Raw genomic sequence first — 23,290 nt, 5'->3', positions numbered from 1 at the left:
ACATCCTTCAGGACTGCACCCTTGAGGACCCCATCCTTGAGGGCTACATCCTTCAGGACTGCATCCTTGAGGGCCACATCCTTCAGGACTGCATCCTCTAGGGCCACATTCTTCAGGACTGCATCCTTGAGGGCCACATCCTTCAGGACTGCATTCTTCAGAACAGTATCCTTGGAGTCTGCATCATTAGTGCATCCTAGAATTTCCATCCTTGAGGATTCTATCTTGGGAGATCCCATTCTTGAGGACTTGATCCTGAAGACTCCATCTTTGAAGACTCCATCCTTGAAGCAATATCCTTGAGAACTGGAAGATTCCATTTTTCAGGGCTCCTTCCTTGAAGACTTCATCTTTAAGAACTCCATCCTACAGGGATTCTATCTGAGGACTCCATCTTTGATGACTGCAGTCTTGGAGACTCCATCCTTCAGGAGCCCATCCAGGGTCATCCTAGGATTATAGACTCTATCCCATGGGGAACTGATTCTTGACGAACTCCACCCTTGGGACCCAGAAGAAAATCTGAAAGTGTCTGTACTGAGAAAAGGCACCATCTGAGCTGAGCAAGAGAAACACCATGTGATGTTTTGGTAGCCAGTTTGTCTTTCAATTTGGTATTGGCTAAAGATATATGGATTTACATATTCTTTTTTTTTGTTGTTCTGTTTTTTGTTTTTTCGAGACAGGGTTTCTCTGTATAGCCCTGGCTGTCCTGGAACTCACTCACTGTAGACCAGGCTGGCCTCGAACTCAGAAATCTGCCTGCCTCTGCCTCCCGAGTGCTGGGATTAAAGGCGTGTGCCACCATGCCCAGCCCTGGATTTACATATTCTTATGTGGTGGTTGGAAGTATATGACGGTATGAAAAATGAGTGAGTCTAGGATTAAAAACTAGATTTCAAGAAACCCTCAGGGGTAACCAGTTGTCCCCCAAGAGGACTGCCTATCAAAATAGCCTTAAGAACATGTGTCACTAAAGATTCCTCTGGTCCCAATTGCTGTGTTCCAAAACCATCTATACAGTTCCAGGGATGATTGTTTAAACCAGGAGTTTTTGGAGCTAGCCTTTGGCCCACTCCCATAATCAACGGGAGCTGATTTGGAAGCAGGTCATTCCAGAAAGCCATCTCCCCAGCCACTCGAGTCACACAAGGAAAATCAGGAACCTGTAGCACTCTGGATTCTAGCCATCTTTTGTGTCATTTCTGCTTCCTTTGCTCCCCCACACTGTATTAAGGATGGAATCCAGGGCCTTGTGCATGCGAGATCAGTATCTGTCACTGAACCACACACCCCCATCCTGATGTCATTTCTTACATCACATCCCTGACCTACTCCCTACTGACAGAACTTTGAGGAAGCTGAGCATTGTTGAAAGCCACCTCAACCTCTGTCACCAATGTGAATAGAGCAGGATTTTTCAAATCCTGGGATGTCATCTGGGCTGTCTACACCCTTGGATGAATATGGAGGGTGGCACCCCAGATATGTGAGGTCAGATGGTTCCTGTTGTGGGGCAGTATTACAGACTAGAGTGATTACTCATTCCTGGCCTCTGTCTACTAAACGCCAGTAGCACTCCTTGAGTTAAGACAATCCAAAACAGTTCCAGATATTGGCACAGTGTGAAGGGGTGATGACAAGATACTGCTGGGGCAACAGGAACAAAGACATTCCTCTTGAGAGTCTCAGGAAATGCAGATAAAGGGCTTAGCACTGATGAGGCCCTGGGTGAGGGCAGCAGCTACAGAGCAGGGCCTTGGGGCTAAGCAGAGAAGAATTTCCCAAATATGGTTCAGGCATCTCTTGCCCATGGGTGCAGACAGGGTTCTACAGTGAAAGAAAGTCCTCAGAAGCTCTTTGGAAAGAGGCCTCTCCATCAAGATCCTTAAGCAGACATTCTCTGTGGTCCATCCTCCCTGCCTTTGGGTCCACATGATCTGCCCATACTCTGAGCCATCCTATATAGAATGATCCAGGAGCAGAGAATTTCTATCTATTTTCAACTTGCACCCATGACTCCACATGTCCCAGATAAAGATGAACACGGGTCACTCTATCCTGTGTCCTGAGGCCATGTGTCACTGCATCCATGAGGCTGGCTCAGCATCACCCCAGACCTTTCCTTCCTCTGGGAAATCTTCCCAGCTCCCATAGTTGCTTCTGGGGTACACATGGCAGGTGTGTGGCCTTATTCTAATCAATTTTTAATTTGTTCATTTATTTATGTCTTCATTTATGTTTGCATGTGTGTGGTATGACTGCATGTGTATGTATGCATGCATATTCGCATATATGGGCATGAGTGTACATGACACATATGTGAATTCATGTGGAGTCTTAAAGCTGTCACTGGATGATACTAGATGCTTCCTCAGCCACTCTCCCCTCTGTTGAATAAAGTTTCTTACTAGGCCCAGCACTTGACAATTCTGGATAGCCTAGTCAGAATGCCCAAGGGATCCCTGTGTCTGCCTCCCAAGTGCTGGGATTACAGGTGGCTGCCACAACTGCCCTGCTTTTACAAGGGTTCTGGGGAGCCGAACTCTGACTGACCCTCACACTTGTGTGACCAGTATTTTTTTTTTCCACTGAGCCATCTCCCCAGCCCCTGTTCTGTTTATTTGGAACAAATCCATTCTGTCTCAAGAGATGCCAGGGCAGGGAGCATGGCCTTCACTCTGTATCCAGTATGGCTCACCCTAAGTTTTAGCCGAATCGCGTGTGGATGAAGACTGTGGGCTTGCAGTGACTTGCAGAAGATAGCAACAGAGAGGCAGGCGGATTTCTGAGTTCGAGGCCAGCCAGGTCTACAAAGTGAGTTCCAGGACAGCCAGGGCTACACAGAGAAACCCTGTCTCGAAAAACAAACAAACAAAAACAAAAAACAACAAGAAGATAGCAACAGCTGACAGCTCTCATCCTAGGAACAGTAAAAAAAAAAGGGGGGGGGACAGCAAAAGGCACCAAAAGGAGTTTGCCTGAATGACCCCCGAGATGTGTGTGAACCTGAATGTATCACAGAGGTACTGAACACACCCAACCGCTCCAATGGGGATAACACTCAAAAGGTGCTCGGACTGGGGAATGGGGTGATAGGACATGGGTGTGGGGAGCTGCATGGAGGAGGAGTCACTCTGCAGAGCACGGGAAGGGGGGCACTAAGAAGAGTACAGAACCGCAACAGACTGCTGCAGGCTTCCGGAAGGAACGGTCAGTCGGTCACTCCATTGTCTCAGCAAGGGGAATCTCCATTAGATCACCCCTGGTGATGTTAACTGAGACCAGGTGAGAGGGACAGAATCTCGGAGCCCCGCTGAGGGGCTTCCAGGGGGAGAAAGGAGGAGAGGGGAGGAATGGCAATAGTTAGAGACAGGAAGTCCAAAGACAATTCACGAGCAAGAGACAAGCCCCCAAGCCCTCCGATAGAGCCTCCACGGGCAGAACTGCTTGGTTTTCTTGGTTACATTTAGTGGTGGAAAGATGAAGCTTGCTGCCTGCTGACTACAAGACTGGAGACCCAAAAGAATGGAGAACTGGGCCCACACACACCCTTCAAGTAAGTGGGTCACTGTGGAGAAGGGGTGAAAGGAGTCCCCAGGGACTGCACAGGGACCTCACCCGCTAGAAAGATCAGTGTGATTAGACACGGGAACTTCCTAGGATGAAACTGTCCACTGGCTCCCATCTAAGAAAGTTCTGCAGTGACGGCCATGGATGGACCCTGAGTGGCCTGGTGAAGAAGGCCACTCCTAATGGGACACATGCATCGTCTGAAAGTTCAGGGGACAATGTAGAGAAGCGTGCCATCCTATATGCAGGAGCCGACCCCCCCCAACCCTCTTGAGCCCCCCATGCAGGCTGGCCTGACCAGCAGAAGGTGAACATGGACGTCAAGGAAAGCCTGGCTTTGTCAAAAAAGAAGACAAGTGAGCACTTGAGACAAGGAGAAGCAGGACCAGGTACTCCTGGGTTCTGACTCCCTCGCTACCTCCAGTCCCTCTCCGTGAGTTCCTGCCCCTGCCCTGGGAAAGCCCCGTGGAGAGAAGGCTATATCATGCCCCACTTGTATCTCTGTTTTCCTCAGTGTGCTGCTGCCCACCCTACAGGACCCCTCTACACCCCACAGCACACTAGGTCCTCGTTCAGGCTCCAGCTTCCTCCCCTCAGCTCTGCAGCAGCCTCCTGCCCATTGCTTGATCCCCGGGTACTGGACATCAAAACCCTAGCTGCTCTCTCCACGGGCAGCCCCACCCTACTCTTGGCCTCAGGCTTCTGCCCAGGGGCAGCTCTGGAGCTTCCTCCTCACTCAAGCCCTGATTGATAAGGTCTCAGAAGCCTGTCACATAGCTGAGGTCACACCTCAGGTTGTACTGCCCCAATCACACCTCACTGCCCAGCCCTGCTCTCTCCCACCCCAACCCAAGACACGCCTCTGTTCTCCTAGTACGTCCTGCCCCGGACGAAGCTGACCCCTGGCCTTCTCCCTGCTCCCCCTACCTGGCGCAGGTTTCGGGTAACCCGGACGTCGTGCCAGGCGTTGTCATTGAACTTGCCATTGACGGGTTCCACGAGGGCCTCGAAGGCACCCGAGCCTAGGTTGATGACCAGCCAGACAGCCCCGGACTTGAGGGACAGGTTGACGTAGTCAGCCGACTTGCCCGTGTGCAGCATCAGCCCGTTGCGCTGCAGGGTGCGGAAGGCCAGCGTGATCTCGTCCGTGCTGCTCTGGATCGGGTTGTGGGACAGGTCGTAGCAGAAGAACTCATTGCCCTTGAAGGTTGCCACAAATTCCTCCTTGCCTGGACGTCATGGTTTGGGAAAACGGGAGAAGGCTGAGTGGGTGAGGTATGCCAGAGCCTCCCTGTTCACCTCCAGCGACCCGAGCGTGGGTCCTGGACGCTGGAGTCCTGTGGTCCCAACTCTAAACTTAGGCCCCCCTTCCCCTCCTACATGCCGTCATCCTGGACCCTGCTGCCTTTGCTACCAAAAGTCAACTTCCCCCAGGTCCATTTCCAAAGCAGGAGGCTGCTAAGTGGCTCTCACACTGACAGCTGACAATTAAGCTGCCACAGGGCCAGACAAAGCCACAGGCTTTGCCGTCTCCTCCCTACCAATCCTCTCAACCTCTGCCACCCGGGAACAAAGGCATGTGAGGGAGAAACAAGAGGCTCTGGCAGGCTTCTCCCTGGGATGCATCTCTAGGACTGCAGCACCAAGTGTCTTCTGAGCTGCCCACCTCTCCTCTCGCCTCCTCTGTGGTAACAGCTGTTCTAGGTACCCAGTGACAGGGGTATTCTCAGGCCTCCCTGTAAGTGATGAGACCAGTGGGTCTGCTGTCTAGCCCTGCACAGATGAGAAGACTGGAAAGCCATGGAGTGCAGAGGGACGGGGCTAAGACACGTGGGGAGGCACTGCAAGTGACAGGGATATGCACCAGGTGACAGAAACTCTGCCACATTCACCTGGGAGCACATCATGCCAGCTCTCCTTCATCTCCCAACTTCCTCCTCTAACCTGAGAAACCCCACACTGCCTGGTGAGCAGCAGGGGAGGGCCTGGCTCTCGTGTGTGCATGCTCGTGGATGTACATGACCTGTGTGCACGTGTGTGAGCGCATGTGTTTATGCATGTGTACGTATGGACACAGCACCCAGTCCCAGTTCCTTTTTTACTGGCAGTCTTTAGGGGGGAAGCCACAACTCATGGAAGGGCCATAAAGATTGTGTGTGTGGGGGGGGGGTGTCTACAAGAGGATGACAAATAGGAAGACCATGACTAAAAATAGAGAGTTGGGGTCCAGCCCCTCAATTTCACACACCAGAGCACAAGCCCAGGCAGAAAACCAGATTCCAAACCAAAGAGCCCGGCGACCTGCACCCCGGCAGCGACTTCTGTCCGCTATCCGTAAATACTGATCCCGCAACCTCCCTAGACGGGGAAGGGGCAAACAGGACTGTGTCGTAAGGGTCTTTAGGCAGAGACTGAGCTCTCTGAGCTTCTCGGGAGATGTTCTCAAGGTCCAGGGAAGGGTAGGCACTGGGAGATGGGCACAGAGGACCACTGTGAGGCACCTGCCCCCCCCCCAGGAACAGACCCGCGGGCAAACACGGGGATCTCATTGCAGATTCCGCAGAGCTCTTCTCCAGCACACAGCCTGGCTCTCTCCCTCCAGGCAGGCTGCCCACACTGCCCCACTGCATCCGGATGCCAAGGCACCAGCTGCTGCCCCAGTGCCTGGCATAGACCTCACTGCAGCTGGCAAGGCCACAGGGCAGCAAGCTGAGGGGGCAGGCCATGGGCCACATTGGGACCATCTGAATCCCTCCCTCTGTGCAGGGGACCCAAAGCGAAGGTGAGGCGGCCAGCAGAGACAAGGACATATTTAATGGTGATGTGAGGAGCTCAGTGTAGAAGGGGACAAAGATGGACCCTCAGTGGGACAGGAGAGAAATGGAGACCAGCTGTTAAGGGAAAGAGTGGTCACATGGAACCCTATCGATAAAGAACAGGCAGGAACCCTGAGGGGACAGGTAAGGAGGAGGGCCAGCCAGCATAGAAAGGGGACAGGGACCTCTGGGGAACTGAAGCCAAGGCTTTCTGGGGCTTTATTGTTTCCATAGCAACCAGGCCTGCTGCTCAGACACTGACAGAGCCAGGGGGCTCAAGGACCAGAAAAGGGAATGCATTTGACCTTGGCTTCACCACCCATACAGTTAGACCAGCCCAGAAGTCAGACCTCCCCTCCCACTCCTTCACCTTCACTGCGGTCAAAGCATAACATTGCTGAGACACAGACGGGAGAGGAAAGTAAGGCAGCCACCTGAAAAAGTGATTGGGACCAAACAAAAGAAGTCAGGGGAAAAAAAAAAAAAAAGGGAGAGGCGGAGCTGAGGCTGGACTGTGGCTGCCAAGGCGCAGAACAGAAATGAGGCCGTTCCTGGACTCCTCAGGTGGACCCAGGGGAGCCGGCAAAGCCAGCTATGCCGCAAAGCCTGGGTTGACTGGACCTCAGTCCTCCTGACCTAGAAAGGGAAAGAGATTTCTAAGGTTCTGGGGGAGCCTGAAGTCATTTAAGAAGAGGGAAGAGGGATGGTAGGCAGGTGGGCAATGGTAGCAAGAAAACTGAAGATGAGGGGGGGAAGAGAGAGAGAAAGAGAGAAAGAGAGAAAGAGAGAAAGAGAGAGAGAAAGAGAGAGAGAGAGAGAGAGAGAGAGAGAGAGAGAGAGAGAGAGAGAGAGAGAGAGAGAGAGAGAGAGAGAGAGAGAGAGAGAGAGAGAGACACGCAAAGGCACAAAGGCAGACCCTCATGGAGACTGTTGCTCCAGAGATCAGAATGTGTAATGTGATGTGGCCCTGGGAGCTCCTTGGAGCCCTAGCTGGATCTGAGATGCTCAAATCCTGAAGCGTCAGGCAGGGGGCGCTTTCCTCCATCACCCACAGCGGCCAGGCCACGGTCAGAAACTACAACTCCCATCAGCACGTAAGAAACCACAACTCTTAAGAGCTCCAAGTATAGGAAGGGAGTCACTGCCAATCCTTGTTTGCTTCTCCATCAGGGAGTCTGTGGCCTCACAAGTGTTCCCAACAAAGCTGAATGTGGCCAAGGACTGAGAGGGATTCTAAGTGCTGTGAAAGGGAGGCACACAGCTGCCCCCTTTGCAGACCAGCTCAAAGGCCTCCTCTGGGAAGATCTCCAGCCCCTCTGACCCTCCTGGCTCTGGGGAGCTACAGCTGTGTGTTCTGCTCATTTGGCACTTACTGCCTAGGACATCTTGTTCAGCTCCCTCGGGAGGAAATGTGATGTAAGAGAGAAGACCTGGGTGCTGGAGCTGGCTCCGCCAACCAGCTCTATGGCCTCGGCCAGGCTACAACTACAGAAGCGCTAAGCCCAGCTCTCTCCTCTGAGAGATAAAGGAATCACCTGTCAGCCTGACTCTCAGGACGCTGCAGGAATCTAGAGAGCCGATGGACAGGACGGCCCATAATCCAGTCTTAAGTGACTCTGCCCCTGGATGTGAAGGCACGCGTGCTCACCCCTCCATCGGTGGGCATTAAGTTAACTCTTCTGAACAAAGCCTGCAGTTCCTGTGCTCTTACAAGGACCACAGTCAGTAAGACGCTGGGAACAGTGACCACTCACTCATTTTAAATAATTGTGAGCCACGTGTGGTGGTGCACACCCGTAATCCTAACACTTAGAAGGCAGAGGCTGATGTACTTCTGTGAGTTCAAGGCCAACCCGGTCTACACAGTGAGTTCCAGGACAGCCAAAACTACACAGTGAGACCCTATCAAAATTAATAATTGATTAATTAACTGTGCTGAGCTCATGCCTACATATATGTCAAGAGCTACGCAGAACATGGAGAGAGACAATGAAAATCCTATCCTGGGGAGCTCAGGACCAGGACGGGCAGCAGAGAGAGACAGGATGTGGTATGACTGATCCCAAGGAGATGCAGACGAAGGGGCGCCCCCGGAGTGTCCAGGCTGGCCCAGGAGTTCAGGGAGCTAGCCCGCAAAGACTGAATGGCTGCTTTTCTCACAAGCTGGCTCTAAGAGACATCGAGGAGCTGGAGCAGGTCTTGGGACAGTGCAAACCCAGGCAGACAGTAGGGCACTAAGGGCACTAGCTGGAGGGTGGAGGTGACATCATGTGGCTTTGGCTTGGATACAGAGCTTTGAGAGTTGTCAGGGTGGCCTGTACTTTTCTCAGCAAAGAGTCCTGAGAGAGGTGGCCTCTGGCCTAACAAGTGAGCTGGACTCCCAGTGTCCTAAGACACTAAGGGGCCTTGTGCTGGCCTCTGGGGCTTTGACAGTTTCCCCACCTACCAAAGCAATGATGCCCGCCACTAAATGTCATCGTGGTTCACTGGGACAATGTAGGTGACACGCAGAGATCACAGATGCTAGCAGTTTCCCCCAGGCGAGGCACCTAGCAGGCTCTTGGAATAGGCCCTGTCACCAGTCACTCCACCACAGCAACACTTCCTAGAGACGGGCCTGACCGCTGCCATAGAAACGGGCATCTGTGTCCTGGCAGGACAGCTAAGCTCTGGGGAAGAGATGGAGGTTGTGGTCCTTCACGGTAGGGCATGGACCGGTGCCCCGGGCAATGGCGGTGGGGAGCAGACCTACTGCAGGCCTGGAGGCAAGTCACAGGGGGATGCCATACACCTGTGAAGACTCCTCTGCCTTCCAGAGTGCAGTTAGCCTACAGCAGGGCAAGGGCTGGGCTGTCTGGGGACCATGGGATCACTGACCTTTTGTCGGCTGGTGCACATCGCCGGCTCCTCCTCTCCCGGCCCCCCCCTCGGAGAACAGTAAGGACCCTACTGGAGAAGCAGAATTGGGGAGTCAGGCACAGGGGCTTTGCAGCCAGTCCCATCCCAGTCTCTGAGTCATCTGAGGTGATGGAAGGCCCTATCCAGGACAAAGGTGCTGCTTGCAGGCATGGGCAAGGGAGGCGAGCTTCTCTGGGGATTCCCTGGCCTTCAGGGCCTCTTGAGAAGGAGCCATGTGACAATCCAAAGGCCACCAGCTGCAGGTGAGGAATGAGTCAGTCTAGGGTGAAGAGACCAAGTTGGGGGAGAAGGGCAGTCCTGGAGACCAAGAAATCAGTTCTCAGCCTCATTCCCTGGTTCACCACACAGGGCCCAGCTCCAGCACCCCCTTAGGCACAGATTGCCATGTCTGGGCTCCACACTGGCTTGAGCTTCACCCACCCTTGCCAGTGAACACATGCTCTCTGGAGCCTGGCTCCCAGGCAACCAGCCCTACCGCTAGACCCACAGGATGAGGAGAATTCAGGAATAAAAGGGGAAGTTTCTTTCTGGGCTCTTCCTCCAACTCCAGTCCCCAGTCCCCAGAACTAAAACTAAACAAACATCTGAGCTGCAGAACCTTTTAGATGAGGGGAGGTATCTCTGGGACCCTTCAAGAAAACATCCTCAATGTCTGAGGTGAGCCACAGCCAGCACTCCCCAAACCAAGGCCTTAGAGGAAAGAAGGATGTGAGGGAGTCAGCCAGGATCCTTCTCCTAACTTCCTGTATGGGCTTCCTCCTGCTTTCCTCTGGCTATGATTTCCCATGCCTGCACAAATTCCAGGCCCGTATTTATCAGACCTAAATCCATCCCAAATTTCTTATCTTGGCAAAACTCTGTTGCAGCCTAGACATGGTCCCACCATCTCTTGGTTAAATACACAAGCCTGTCTCCTGGGCAGGTACAGCATCACTCATAGGGTGCTCATAGAGGTGGATACAGGGATGGCAGGGGGTCACAGCTGGAGGGGACCAGTCAGAACTCCTGGGTTCCCTCCAGGTCGCTTAATGCCAGGTATCCTCTACCCTTGCAGCACTGAGATGAGATCCCAGAGTCCCGTGTATGCAAAGACAACAATCTACTACTTAGCTATGCCTCGGCCCCCAACACTGGGGTTTTGACTGGTGGGAGGGACTTAGCCAAGGGTAGGTGCAAGCTAAAGGACAAATTACAGTCTAGCCACTTAGTAGGGCTATCATGCCACCTGGTAGGGCCATCATGCCTCCTAGTGAGGTTCTATAATCACAATAGCCAGTCATTTGTCTCTGGTATACAGTCAACTATCAGATATTGATAAGAGACTCCAAAGGTAATGGAGGGAAGGCAGAGGGCGAGGCATTGTGGGGAGGGAGGATCCTACACCTCCAGCCCCATAGCTCCCCTTTCCAACATATTCTAGGGACAGGGAAGAGGGAAGTTCTGCCTCAAATCCTTTCTGCAGCCCAGGAAGGCCCTTTTCTGTTGAACTCGCATTCATAGAAAAGAGAGAAATGAGCAGAATGAGTGGGTGCAAACCAAACACCGGCATGAGAAAGAGAAAGCAAGATGTACCACGAGGAAGATGGAGAGAAAACAAATGAAAGGAGACTGGAGACAACGGCAGGAGAGTGTACATCTGACATCAGAAACCAAGGTGATGTGAGGGTGGACAGTGGACCCGTGGGGAGGGGGGAGGGGGACAAAGAGGGCCAGCCCCACCCCTGCCAGGCACCCCCATACAAATAAAGAAATGGCCAAGGAAAAGGGAAGGGAAGGGAAGGAGGGAGGCAGGAGGGGTGGAGGAGAAGGAGGGAGGGGAGAGAACAGAAAAGCCAGGCACAGTCTGGGGCAATCCAGTCCAATCCAAACGAAACCAAAACTTCAAACCATACCTTCGCTGTTTAACGTCAGGTGAGCCGGACCTTGGAAAGGGGAAGAAGAGAGAGAAAAGAAGAAAAGAAAGAAAGAGAAACAAAGAAACAAAGAAACAAGAGTCATGAAATCCGCCAGAGAGAAGGGAGGGAAAGTCGCTGCTGCCACAATTTAAAACCCTGTTAACTTGTGACAGACATCGGGGGAGAGCCCCCAGCCCAGCAGCTGAGGGAAGGGGCCCGATGCAGAAACAGAGGGTAGAGGGAGGGGAAGGGGTGTCAGAGGGTGGGTGAGAGGTGTGAGCCAAAGGAGGCGGGCGGGGCATTGCTGCAGGGGGGGAAGAGAATTTTTTGGTTTCTTATTTTTTTTCTTCTTGCCGGAAAAAAAAAAGAGAAAAGGAAAAGGAAAGGGAAGCAAGCGTGGCACAGGGGTGGCTTTTCCCTTTTCCTTTTTCCTTTTTTCTTTTTTTCTTTTCTTTTTTTTTTTTTTCTTCCAGGAGGTGGAGAAAAAAAAAAAAAACGGTCAACGAGAAAAAAACAATTCGGATGGAGGAGAAAATAAAACACAACACAAAAATCAGAGCCACCTGGAGAGAAAGAGAGTGTCCTGTTAGAGTGGGATTGAGTGGGCAAGGGGACGCCAGCCATCACAGGCACACATGCACACGCATACACATGCACGCACACATGCACGCACACATGCACGCACACATGCACGCACACATGCATGCGCGCACACACACACATGCACGCACGCACGCACACATGCACGCACACATGCACACACATGCATGCACGCACACACCAGGGGTCCACATAACCTTGGGGGAAAGTGGGTAGTACAGAAACCTGGGCCTTAAGGAAACCTCCACACTGGGACTTAGAAAATCCTCCTCTATAGCCCTAACTCTTCCAGCTGCCCATTCCAGCCATGCATGGAGACAACAGGTTCCAAAAGAAAACCTGCTTGTTTCTGGGGAACCAGGGAAGCTGGAAGAAGTAAACTGCATCTATGGAAACCCTGGGGCAAAAGATAGTGTGATTCTTTCAGAATCTGGGAATCTAGAAACTGTGCCTTTGGACAGTCAAGAGCCCTGGGCAGGAGGCCAAGCCCTCTGAAAGATCCAAACCCTTCATGCCTAAATGATGCTACGGGTCCCCTTTCCCTGGCCAGACCCTTGCTGAGGACAATTTAGCCCAGAGAGCAAGCCCTGGCAACCCTAACTAAGGTAACCCTCCTCAACCTGAGTTATTCCAGATGAGCCACACCAGGCCCCCAGGCCCCAGAGAGGCTGACACCACCAGACCAGCAACAGAACTGATTCTCCTGGACTCACTGAGATGACCAACTAGCCCTACCGAACCCCGCTCCCTGCCAGACCACGGCCCTACCTCCCTGCTGTGAGTCTGGCAAAGAGGGTTGGGTGCTGTCAGGTAAATGGTAAATCATCCCAGCTCCTGTGACATGAGATGCTAGACCTTGGGACGGAAACTGAAGCCAGTGTGGAGATCAAAGAGCTGCAAGTATCTCTGGGGCACAGAGAGGACCAGGATAGCCAGTGCCCAGGAGGCAGCGAGGAGGCCGAGGAGGCTGGGAAGGGCTTGGGCCCTGGGGAAAACAGAGCCACGCGGCTCCTGGCAGCTTCCTCTCCATCTCCATTGGTGTCTTGTTCCTTTATCTCACCTCTAGGTTGGAGGCTAGCTTGAGGGAGGAGGCCACAGCAACTGGGCAGCATCCGGACAACACGGTTCTCAGGACACAGGGTTTATTCAAAGCACTGGGAGGGCCTCCAGCTTCCAGTGTTTTGGCTGTCTATTTGCTTCAAATAGTCCCTACCCTGCCACTCACCCTTAGCCTACAAAATTCCAGCACCCCGCTTCTAAACCTCAGGCCCCAGGCCCCGAACCCTCCTCCCACTCTGCCTGTCAGTAGCAGCCTTGCCCTGAGGCCCTACTCTTAGAAATCCAGGCTTCTGTTGCCCTCAGTCCGGTGTCTGAGGGCCCAGGGATTCGGTTTCTTGCCCCCTGCCTCACCACCACCCCTTAGGCCTGACTCCTGTTGGGGGAAGCCACACAGCTACCCTCAAGACCCTTCCGCTGCCCAGCTCTCTGCCAGCCTCATTAGCATGCGGCACTCTCCCTCTGTCACCAAGGCAACCAGCTGCTCAGCTCCCTCAGGCGTGACAGTACCAGCCATCTTGGTGAGGGGAGACCCGTTCCCTTCCCAGCTACTCCTGGCTCATCCTCAGATGACCGGATGACGGAGGGATCCCTCCCTCCCTGTCTCCTCTCCCATCCCAATTATAGCATGCTCTTTGTACCTTGGCCCCAGTACCCCTGGGGTGCTCTCTCCTCCATGACTACCTGTGGCATCCTACCCCTCCTTCCACTCCTCCTACAGGCTGGCAGTGAGGGATGTCAATGCCAAAGGCCCTCCCTCGGGTATTCTGTTGGGCTAATCTGGGTCTCCTCTCCCTGCTCGGGAGAGATTAAGGAAAGAGTGGAGGCACTCAGGGCACTGTGAGGCAAGCCTTAGGCCCAGCATCCTGGCATGAAGGGAGGGAGAAGGAGAGGCACAGGGGGCCTCCAAGAGATCTGAAGAGGGACCTCAGGGAGGTCCAGCTGAGCCTGTGTCCTCGCTTGCAGTCTCACCCCTGACTTGTACCCAGACCCCAGGACGACAGCCATGGAAAGAAAAAGACAGCAAAATTAAGAGACACAGACAGACCTGCACAGGGACACGCAGAAGGATCACATTCCTGTCTATGTACGTGTGTGTGTGTGTGTGTGTGTGTGTGTGTGTGTGTGTGTGTGCCTTGCACAGAGCTCATTCCCTTGTCTCCAAAGCTGACCTTCCCTTGATCTTCTCACCCCATTCCTCTCCCTGCTCCAAGTTCCTTCTCTGTAGAAGCTGACCTTCCCTTGATCTTCTCACCCCATTCCTCTCCCTGCTCCAAGTTCCTTCTCTGTAGCCTCTGCCCTTCCCTCTCAGCCAGGCCTTCCCGCTCCTCTCCCCTCTCTCTTCTTTCCTCTCCCTCTCTGTCTCTGTCTCTCTCTGTCTCTCTCTGTCTCTGTCTCTGTCTCTCTCTCTCTCTCTCTCTCTCTCTCTCTCTCTCAGCTTTTTTTAATCCCACCACTTGCTCCTCTCCCTGTCTCTGTGTTCCCTCCTCCTCCCAAGCCTCTCCTCTCCCCTCTCTTTTCTCTCCCCCTCCATCCATCTCTCCCTTTGTTCCAGAGGAGACATCTAGAGCAAGTTAAAGTCACTAAATCTTATCTCCAGTCCTCAGACGGCTGTGTCCACCCAGATGTGCACGCTCTCTCTCCTTCTCTCTCACATGCATACGGACCTGGGTAAACAGTGACACACAGAGATGCAAACACAGATGCGGACACACGAAGCTCTGGTGGCTCCTCCAGAGACACATGGACACACGCCACTCCATGGACAAAACAATAAGCTGGTGCCCAGCACACCCACACAGACAGCCAAGCCACATGAAGATGTATACACACAAACAGATACAGACACAGATACGGATACCAGGGCACCCGAGGAGACCCAAAGAGAAGAAACACGGACGAGGTGAGCTGAGGATACCACGAGGAAAACGGGTTCCACTCATACCCAGACCTGTAGCCCTCACTGCCTGTCCTTCCCAGGTCTCACACATCCTTGGTGTCTCTGTGCTCTTCCCAGAACGGCCAGGCCCAGGGGTCTCAAGAGTGCATCCTACCCATTCCCTTCCCGGGACAGGGGACTGTGGAGCAGGATGGTAACCAGGATATAGCCTTCCCTCACAATCATTTACCCAGCTTCACTGTGATGACCCATAAGATCAACCATAATCCAGCCTCCAAGTGTAGATCACCCTATCCTCAATCTTAGTCCCCCCAAAGAAGGAGAAGAAATAGAGGGGAAAGCAAAGACAGAGAGAAAATTTCTAAGAACGACAGAACCCAGAGCATCTGGGGAAGGACAGGGACAGAGAGAGGTCCACAGACAGAGCCCTGGAGAAAGAGAGGAAAAGACAATNNNGAGAGAGAGAGAGAGAGAGAGAGAGAGAGAGAGAGAGAGAGAGAGAGAGAGAATGGACAGAGGTCCAAGAACTGCCACCCTTGCCATGGACTGATTGAACAAAGAAGCTGACCTCTTCCTCAAGCCATGGGCAGCTTTAGCAGATTAGAAGAGCTGGCCCTGCCCATACACCCCAATCATGGGACAGATCCCACCCTGCCTGTACACTCGGCCACACTCCCACTGACCCTCGGCAGCACGGACTCTCTGCAGCACAGGCTACAGGCCAGCAGCCAACCCTGTCACCCCGACTCTCTTTACTTGGCCACCATACGCTTCCTAAACTGGGCAAAACCGTGTCTACCTACTCACTTCTGAGTGCATCCAACAGTACCAGCTATGTTCCTTCACACCCCCTCATCATCTCTTCCCAAAGAGCCCCTTCCCTTCACCGCAAGGCAGAAGGCTGGAAGCAGCGTGGGGTAAGGAGGAGGACCTGCCCTCTGCCCAGCAGCTTTCACAGTCAATGAGCAAATGGGGCCCAGGAAGAGGCAGTCCAATGGAGAAGACCCCGCAAACGTGAGCAGGCCGGAGCTGTTGCATTGCCAACGACACCCCTTCAAATGGACCCCACGGGGAAATATGAATTACCCTAATGATAAAGGAGGCTCCACTCACCTTCCATGGGGTGTTCCTCTAAAGTCAGCCAAGTTCAGAGAAGGGAGCAGGGAGAGAAGAGAAAGGAGACCTGTTAGCAAATGTGCTTTAAGGACTTTAAGGGGTTCCAGGTTCCCCAGCCTACCAAGGCCTTGGCATGAATAACCCAAACTAGAAACCCCAAACCTCAGCTTTGCCTCGGACGGGGCAGTGGCCACACTGTCCCCTGAATGAGACCTTCCAAGTCAGCAAGTACAGGAAGGCAGGAGGGACCTCTACCTTTTGCACCAGATCCTATTATACTAGGAAATTGAGGCCCAGAACAGGGGCCTGACAACCCAAGCTCCCACAGAGACAGGAAGCAGGGCAATGAGCAGCCAGCGCCAGCGCCAGTGCCAGCCAGGCTTCCCTACTCCCCGAGGCAGGCTCCTCTCTTGCACTCATTCCACTGCAGCTCAGAGACAGATGGGGACATGCTCACACCAGAGACTGTCTTACTGAGCTCGCCGAGACACACTCACACTCAGTGACACACTGACACACATAAGCACCGAACGACACACTCTTGCGTTTAGCTCTCATCCGACTCACACTTAATACAGTGTTCCAGTCAAAGATCTGACCATCCTATAGCCCACTACCCACCCAGGAAAACAAGGCGTCCACACCAAGTTAGAACACAGTTCTGTGGCATGAGCTAGGCCCTAGGTCTGATCCAAGAAAACCCTTGGATCAGATTCTGCCTCAAACTACCCAACTAAGTCACTCAACCTCTCTGTACCCCGACTACACAGATGAGAGGATGAACTGCCCCTTCTTGCCCTGGCTCTGCCTCTATGATCAGGAGAAATGTCCTCCTTCATTCTGCTTGGCTTTTTTATTTGTTTTCATTTTTGAGAGTGTTTCACAGTCTTGTTCTATATCCATGGTGGCCTGGAACTAACTCTGTGGTTTCTAGCTTCTAACTGAGGGCTAGCCTCCTGCCTCCTTAGTGCTGGGATTATAGGTATGTACTACTACGCTCAGCTTTAAGCACTGCTGGAGATTAAATTTGTGTATGCTAAACATGTATTCTACCAATTGAGCTGCATCCTCAAAATTCCAGAATGTGTTTGCTTATTTTATTTATTTATTTATTTATTTATTTATTTATTGCTTGTTTGTTTCAAAATACTGAATAGGCCAGGTTGGCCTCAAACTCATTATGTAGCCAAGGCTGGCTCTAATGTCTTAATCCTTCTGCTTCCATCTCCCAAATGAGCCAAACTGTCTTCTAAATGGTTGGATAAAGCAAGATGTCTCCAGCTGGATGGTTACCTTAAGTTCAGTCAAAATCAGAGGCCCACACTCAGGACCTCTAAATTGTGCCACACTCTACGGGCCATCAGCCTCACCTACTTAGGGCGTGGCCTGGACCTTGGGGCACACCTGATGGGTAGAGGGAGGTGGATGCAAGCAGTTCCTTCAGCTACGCCACAGCTCCTCAAGCAAGCTTTGCTCTGGCCTGCTTTGTAAGAGGGCCAAGGCGCTCCCAGTTTTAAACATGTCATATAGCCACTGGCTGAGAGGATGTCAGCTGGAGCAAAAGGCAGAGGAGACAAACTCCACAACCTACAAGCTCACCAATGCTCAAGGAAAGACACATATGCAGATCCTGAGAGAGAGAGAGAGAGACGAATCCACACACATGCACACACGCTACTCCTCCCTCCTGTGAGCACATGCTGTGGGATTTGTTCTTGAGAGGGGCATTACACTGCAAAAACATATATATTATTTATCGTACACCATCCCACCCTGTGACACACCTGCAGAGGCTGAGTGCAAACGCCAACACCTGCACAGCAGCCTAATGCAATGCCTGATGCATCCACCCACACCCACACCCACACACCCCCAGTGAACACAGCCGTCTTGCCTCCTACCCATCTCTTTGTCCACCCACAAGCTTCCATGTTACAAATACACTCCACAATACACAACAGAGAGCCTTCAGCCTGACGGGTACACAGCCAATGCTGTATAGCCCAGGATTCTTCTCAAGCCACAGAGCCTTATCATGACCGTGAGGGACTTGTCCAGTTGAAGCGACCCCTGGGTACTCTGAGAACGGCCGAGCTGGAACCCTCTGACCCTAGCATGCTAAGGTCCTAGCCAGTCCCAAGCCGCCGCCACCTGTGCAAAGGAATCGCTTTGATTTCTACCTAGTTCCACATAGCAGATATTTCAGAAAGCATTTCCAGACTGGAAAGATGGCGATTAAGAAAGCTCCCTGCTCTTCCAGAGGAGCCTAGCTGGGTTTCCAGAACCCACTTGAGCAGTTCACACCATCACCTGTAACTCCAGTTGCAAAGGGATCTGACGCCTCTGGCCCCCTTGGGCACTGCACTCATGTGCACACACTTGTACACAGATGCACACAGTGGCGCATAACTTAACTATTTTGATGGGTTGAGGAGATGAACAAGTGGCTAGGAGTGCTTACAGAAGACTCAGGTCTGGCTCCCAGCATTCCCATGGTGGTGGCCTTCTCTGACCTATGCTGACACTGCATCATGTGGCATAGACACCTGTCCTCAGGGACATGCACATACACATAAGTATTTTAAAAACAATAATTTTAAAGTGTGCTCAGAAACGTGAAGCCAGCAAGCTCTTGAGACGGTAGACTCCTTTCATCTGCTCCATGCTGTCTGACTCCCTCACCAACCATCCCAGGCCCCTCCAGCTCTCCCTCCCTGTCCCTAAGCCACATCTTCTTCTCCACATTCTCCTCAGCCATAGCTCACCTTGATGCCTTGGGGCAAAGGCCTTGTTTCTAACCTACAATTGAAATTCTTCCTCTCTAAAAAGTATCTCAAGATGCCGTCTAAACTAGGGCCAGGCGCACTACCTGGTGGGCCTGGTAACTACTCATCTGTCACATCCCACATCAGCTTGGCTGCAACCCTCCTGTGCTCAATGGTATATTCCCTCCTTTCTCTGAGGAGGAGACACATCTGGACCCCTCTCCATCACCATCCCATTACCCACTTGCCAACCAGAGCTGCCATACTCCTTCCTCTCAGTGGATTCTTGCCTTTAACCTGCCTGAGGTGGCTTCAGAGCCCTCCCCCTCACGCCCTCTCCTGTCTTGATCGGACCAGACACCCAGAAAGCACTCCTCCCCCTTTTCATATCGGTCACCAGGGCTTGTGGGTTCCACCTTCTAAATCCCTCTATCCCCCATCAGTACAGCCCAGCTAAGGCCCCCATTTGTCTGTGGGAGCTTAGGCCTCTGAGAGGACCTTCCTTCAGTGAGTCCTGTCACCCTGAAGTTTATGTCCATATGCCACCTAAGCCCCTTGACATATCTCAAACCTACTGCACTGCATATGGCTCCATGCTGGGCTTCACTAGGGATGATCTAGTCTTCTCATAAGTCCCCCAAAACTGATCACACCCCCTTTAGTCTCCTGGCAACAATCCAGGCTCTTTCCATTCCCCTAATAAGCCATGTTCTATCTACTCTCCCCAAAATACATACACACGCGTGCATGTACGCGCGCGCGCACACACACACATACACATGCACGCATGCACGCGCACACACACAGCCATCTGAGAAAGCCAATGTTTCCCCTCAAGACCCATGTCAATACCTGTGCATTCTGAACACAGGAGAGCAGTGGTTACCGTGTTCTGGCCAGCTCTGAGATACACACTGTCTTACCACTGCCCCTGTTAAAGCTACATGCAACTGTAATTTCAACTCGGCTTCCTGATGGGACTGCAAAACTGTACGAGACAAAACAATGCCTCGTTCATCTCTCTACCTCCAACTGCTTGCTCAGCTCCTGGCTTGTAAAAAGACATGGCTATGTTTGTTGAGTGAATAATATAATAACACTTCTTGTGTTCTGAGCACTAAAAGCAGGCCTGGATCCTGTTGTGTGCTGTTTCCTGTACCCGCCGCTACTATTATAACCCTTGAATACAAATGACAGTTCCTCTGTTAGAGTTGAAGAAACAAAGTGTCCAAAAGCAGAAGCAGGGCTGGATGCGTGGCTCATGCCCACAACTGTGAGGACCACAGGTCACACTCCCAGGACCCACGTAAAAGCCAGGTAAGCCTGGTGGCCCACCTATAATCCCAGAACACAGGAGGAGTCCCCAGGGCAAAATAGACAGCCAGACTATTCAGAATGGCGAGCTCTCAGTGAAAGACCCTGCCTCTGAATATAAGGAAGACATCCGGGGTCAACATACAGACATCGATATTCACACACATATGTGTACATATATAGGCAATCATGAATATCACACACATACACAGGGGGAAAATGCAGAAGCAACTTATCTAAGGTCACACTATTGGTGGCAATCAAATTTGAATCTAGAGAACCAGCAAGATGGCTCAGTCAGTAAAGGTGTTTGCCATGTAAGCCTGACTATCTGAGTCCCATCCCTAAAACCTACACAAAGATGTGAAGAGAGAACTAATTCCACAGTGGTTGCTCTCTGCTCTCCATGAGCACCATGGCATACACACTCCCGCAATATACATCATGTATACACGCATGCACACATATGCATATACACAATAATTATAATTTTAATAACATCTTAAAGGCTGGAGAGATGGCTCAGCAGTTAAAAGTGCTTATTTCTCTTCCAGAGACCTGAGTTCAGTTCCCAGCACCTCATAGAGGCTCACAACTGTAACTCCAGTTCCAGGGGACTAGATACCTTCTTCTAGCCTCTGGGGGTACCAGGCCTGCATGTGATACACAGACATACATACAGGCAAAACACTCATACACATAAGATAAAATGAAATACATTTTTTAAAGTTTTTAAATCAGTAACTGATTTAACCCAAGGTTGGGCAAGGTAGTACGTGCCTTTAATCCCACCACTTGAGAGGCAGAGACAGGCAGATATCTGTAAATTCAAGGCTAGCCTGATCTACAGAGTGAGTTCTTGTACAACCAGGGCTAAGTAGAGAGTGTCTGTCTCAAAAAACAAAAACAAAACTTAATCTAAATCCCTCTAAACATTAAGCTCACAGAGAGGGCAGCTGTGGCTCAGTTGGAGGAACACTTGCCTGACCTCAGTCCCCAAAGCTACATAACTAGGCACCGTGGTACACCCCAGAACCCACAGGGTGGAGGCAGAAGGATCAGAAGTCCAGGGTCAAGCTCGACTACATATCTTCTGTGAGCTTAGTCTAAACTACAAAACAAACCTGGATTCCATCTCCTACTTCTCCCAAGCTCATCCTGACCCAATATGGAATGGAAACATCTTGGGAGGTACTTTCTTTCTTTCTTTCTTTTTTTTTTAAAGATTTATTTATTTATTATATATAAGTACACTGTAGCTGTCTTCAGACACTCCAGAAGAGGGAGTCAGATCTCCTTACGAGATGGTTGTGAGCCACCATGTGGTTGCTGGGATTTGAACTCAGGACCTTTGGAATAGCAGTCGGGTGCTCTTAGCCACTGAGCCATCTCACCAGCCCCGGGAGGTACTTTCTTAACCTAGGAGTCAAACCGCTAGAAGTTTCGGGACTGCTAGTCCACACCGTATTTCATTTCCCACAACACACAACCGATCTTGTCGCCTCACCATGCTGTAGACACCAATTCTCTCACACCCCACACTCCCAGCAAGGAAGCCCTGTCGCTTTTCCTCCTTCTGGCTCAGTCATCCTTCAAGGTCTAGCCTAGGGCCACCTCTTCCTCAAAGCCTCCTGGCCGCTGGAATGAAGAACCACAGTAACCTTACTGATCTCCTGGAAGAGCTCTGAGAGCGTTGGCTTTCCATGGCTCGATCAGCTTTCCAGGTTCACACAGCCAGCAAGGAGCAAAACGGGGCCTCAATGCTGCCAGTCCAAGCAACTGTACTGACTTTCCATGGAAACACCCAGCACAGCTCTGCACCACTCCCCAGAGAGGTGGTCCCTTCTGCCTGGCGTCCCTTCTGCCCCTGGAAGCTGTCGTTGTCACATTTCTTTTTTTCTTTTTTTTTTTTTTTTTTTTTTTTTTTTTTTTTTTTTTTTTTTTTTTTTTTTTTTTGGTTTTTTGAGACAGGGTTTCTCTGTGTAGCCCTGGCTGTCCTGGAACTCACTCTGTAGACCAGGCTGGCCTCGAACTCAGAAATCCTCCTGCCTCTGTCTCCCAAGTGCTGGGATTAAAGGCGTGCACCACCACGCCCAGCTCGTTGTCACATTTCTGACCTGACCCCAACCTGCACACGCATGGGTACTCGAAGACCTGAGGCAGAACTGTCTTACCTAAGATGAACTCACCGTCCCAGCAGATGTGTTATGGACATCAGTGAAGGTGGGGAAGTGGGGAGGGGGGTTGTAAGCAATGAAAGCCATGCTCTGAGCCCTCAGAAAAGGACAGCCATGAAGGAAGGGTCATATCTGGGGGGAGAAACCATGGTGAGTCGGTTTGGTCTGGTCCGCAATGACACCTGAGGGGACTCATGGCCTCCCTGAGTTCTTGGGGAGAACGCTCAGGGAGGCAGAGTGTGGTAAGATTTCCCACTAAGATGTTCTCAGCCTTGGTAAGTTTTGTGCTTCAATGTGATAACCTGACTCTCCAGGCTGAGTTCCTGCCCAAGAGCTCAGAGCCCAGGCTCTCCTGCTTCTGCACCTCATGAACACCTCTCTAAGACAGCCCAGCAGGCCCACAAACACGCATGTGCCCTGCGCATACCTGGCTTAGGGAAGAAGCCGCGGCTCTGAGATCTGAAGTAGTTACCGGTTTCTGGAGAAATATTGCCCCTAAGAAGCTCCAATGACCATGGAGCCAGAGAGATGGCTCAGCAATTAAGAGCACTGGCTGCTGTTCCAGAGACCCACATGATGTCCAATTCCCACATGATGTCCAATTCCCACATGATGGCTCACAACTGTCTGAAGCTCCCTTTCCAGGCCTTCCTGGGTACCGCACCACGTGGTACACAGACATACATGCAGATGAAACATCCAAACATAGCCTGACACGGTGGTGCAGGGGTTTGGCCCAGGACTCTGTGAGTTCCAGCCCAGCCAGGGCTACAATAGAAAGACCTTGCCTCAAAAAAACAAAGAAACATATTCTTCTAGCTGGGCTGCCTTGTCTGGCTTCAGTGGAAGAGGAAGCCCCTAGCCTTGCAGAGACCTGAGGTACCAGGGTGGGAGGAAAACACAGGAAGACCCCACCTGCTAAGAGGAGAAGGGGAGGGGGAAGGGGAAGGAATGTGGAAGGGGTGACCAGGAGGGGGGCAATGATCAGGATGTAAAGTGAATAAGTAAAAAATAAATAAATAAATTTTAATTTTTAAAAAAAAGAGAGAGAAAGAGAGAGCCGGGCAGTGGTGGTGCACACCTTTAATCCCAGCACTTGGGAGGCAGAGGCAGGTAGATTTCTGAGTCGAGGCCAGCATGGTCTACAGAGTGAGTTCCA

At 51.8% G+C, this 23,290-nt stretch overlaps 1 protein-coding gene across 23 annotated transcripts in view; it reads right to left on the bottom strand.

The window, feature by feature from the left end:
- Nrxn2 (neurexin 2) overlaps positions 1-23,290 on the bottom strand; it is a 114,816-nt gene that overhangs the window by 72,714 nt on the left and 18,812 nt on the right. For 12 of the 23 annotated variants that reach the window (XM_021208147.2, XM_029545377.1, XM_029545475.1 and 9 more), the window contains exons 3-6: positions 15,873-15,890; positions 11,201-11,230; positions 9,267-9,338; positions 4,501-4,802 (exon numbers count right to left, since the gene is read on the bottom strand). In XM_021208147.2, coding sequence (XP_021063806.1) covers positions 4,501-4,802; positions 9,267-9,338; positions 11,201-11,230; positions 15,873-15,890 — 422 coding nt within the window. The remainder of the gene's footprint in view (positions 1-4,500; positions 4,803-9,266; positions 9,339-11,200; positions 11,231-15,872; positions 15,891-23,290) is intronic. The other 11 variants (XM_021208139.2, XM_029545563.1, XM_029545606.1 and 8 more) reach the window with 5 other exon arrangements.

The sequence above is a fragment of the Mus pahari genome, chromosome 1 (assembly GCF_900095145.1).
Source record: "Mus pahari chromosome 1, PAHARI_EIJ_v1.1, whole genome shotgun sequence".
In the NCBI taxonomy this organism is placed as follows: Eukaryota; Metazoa; Chordata; class Mammalia; order Rodentia; family Muridae; genus Mus; species Mus pahari.
This window is presented reverse-complemented; position numbering and strand designations above follow the sequence as displayed.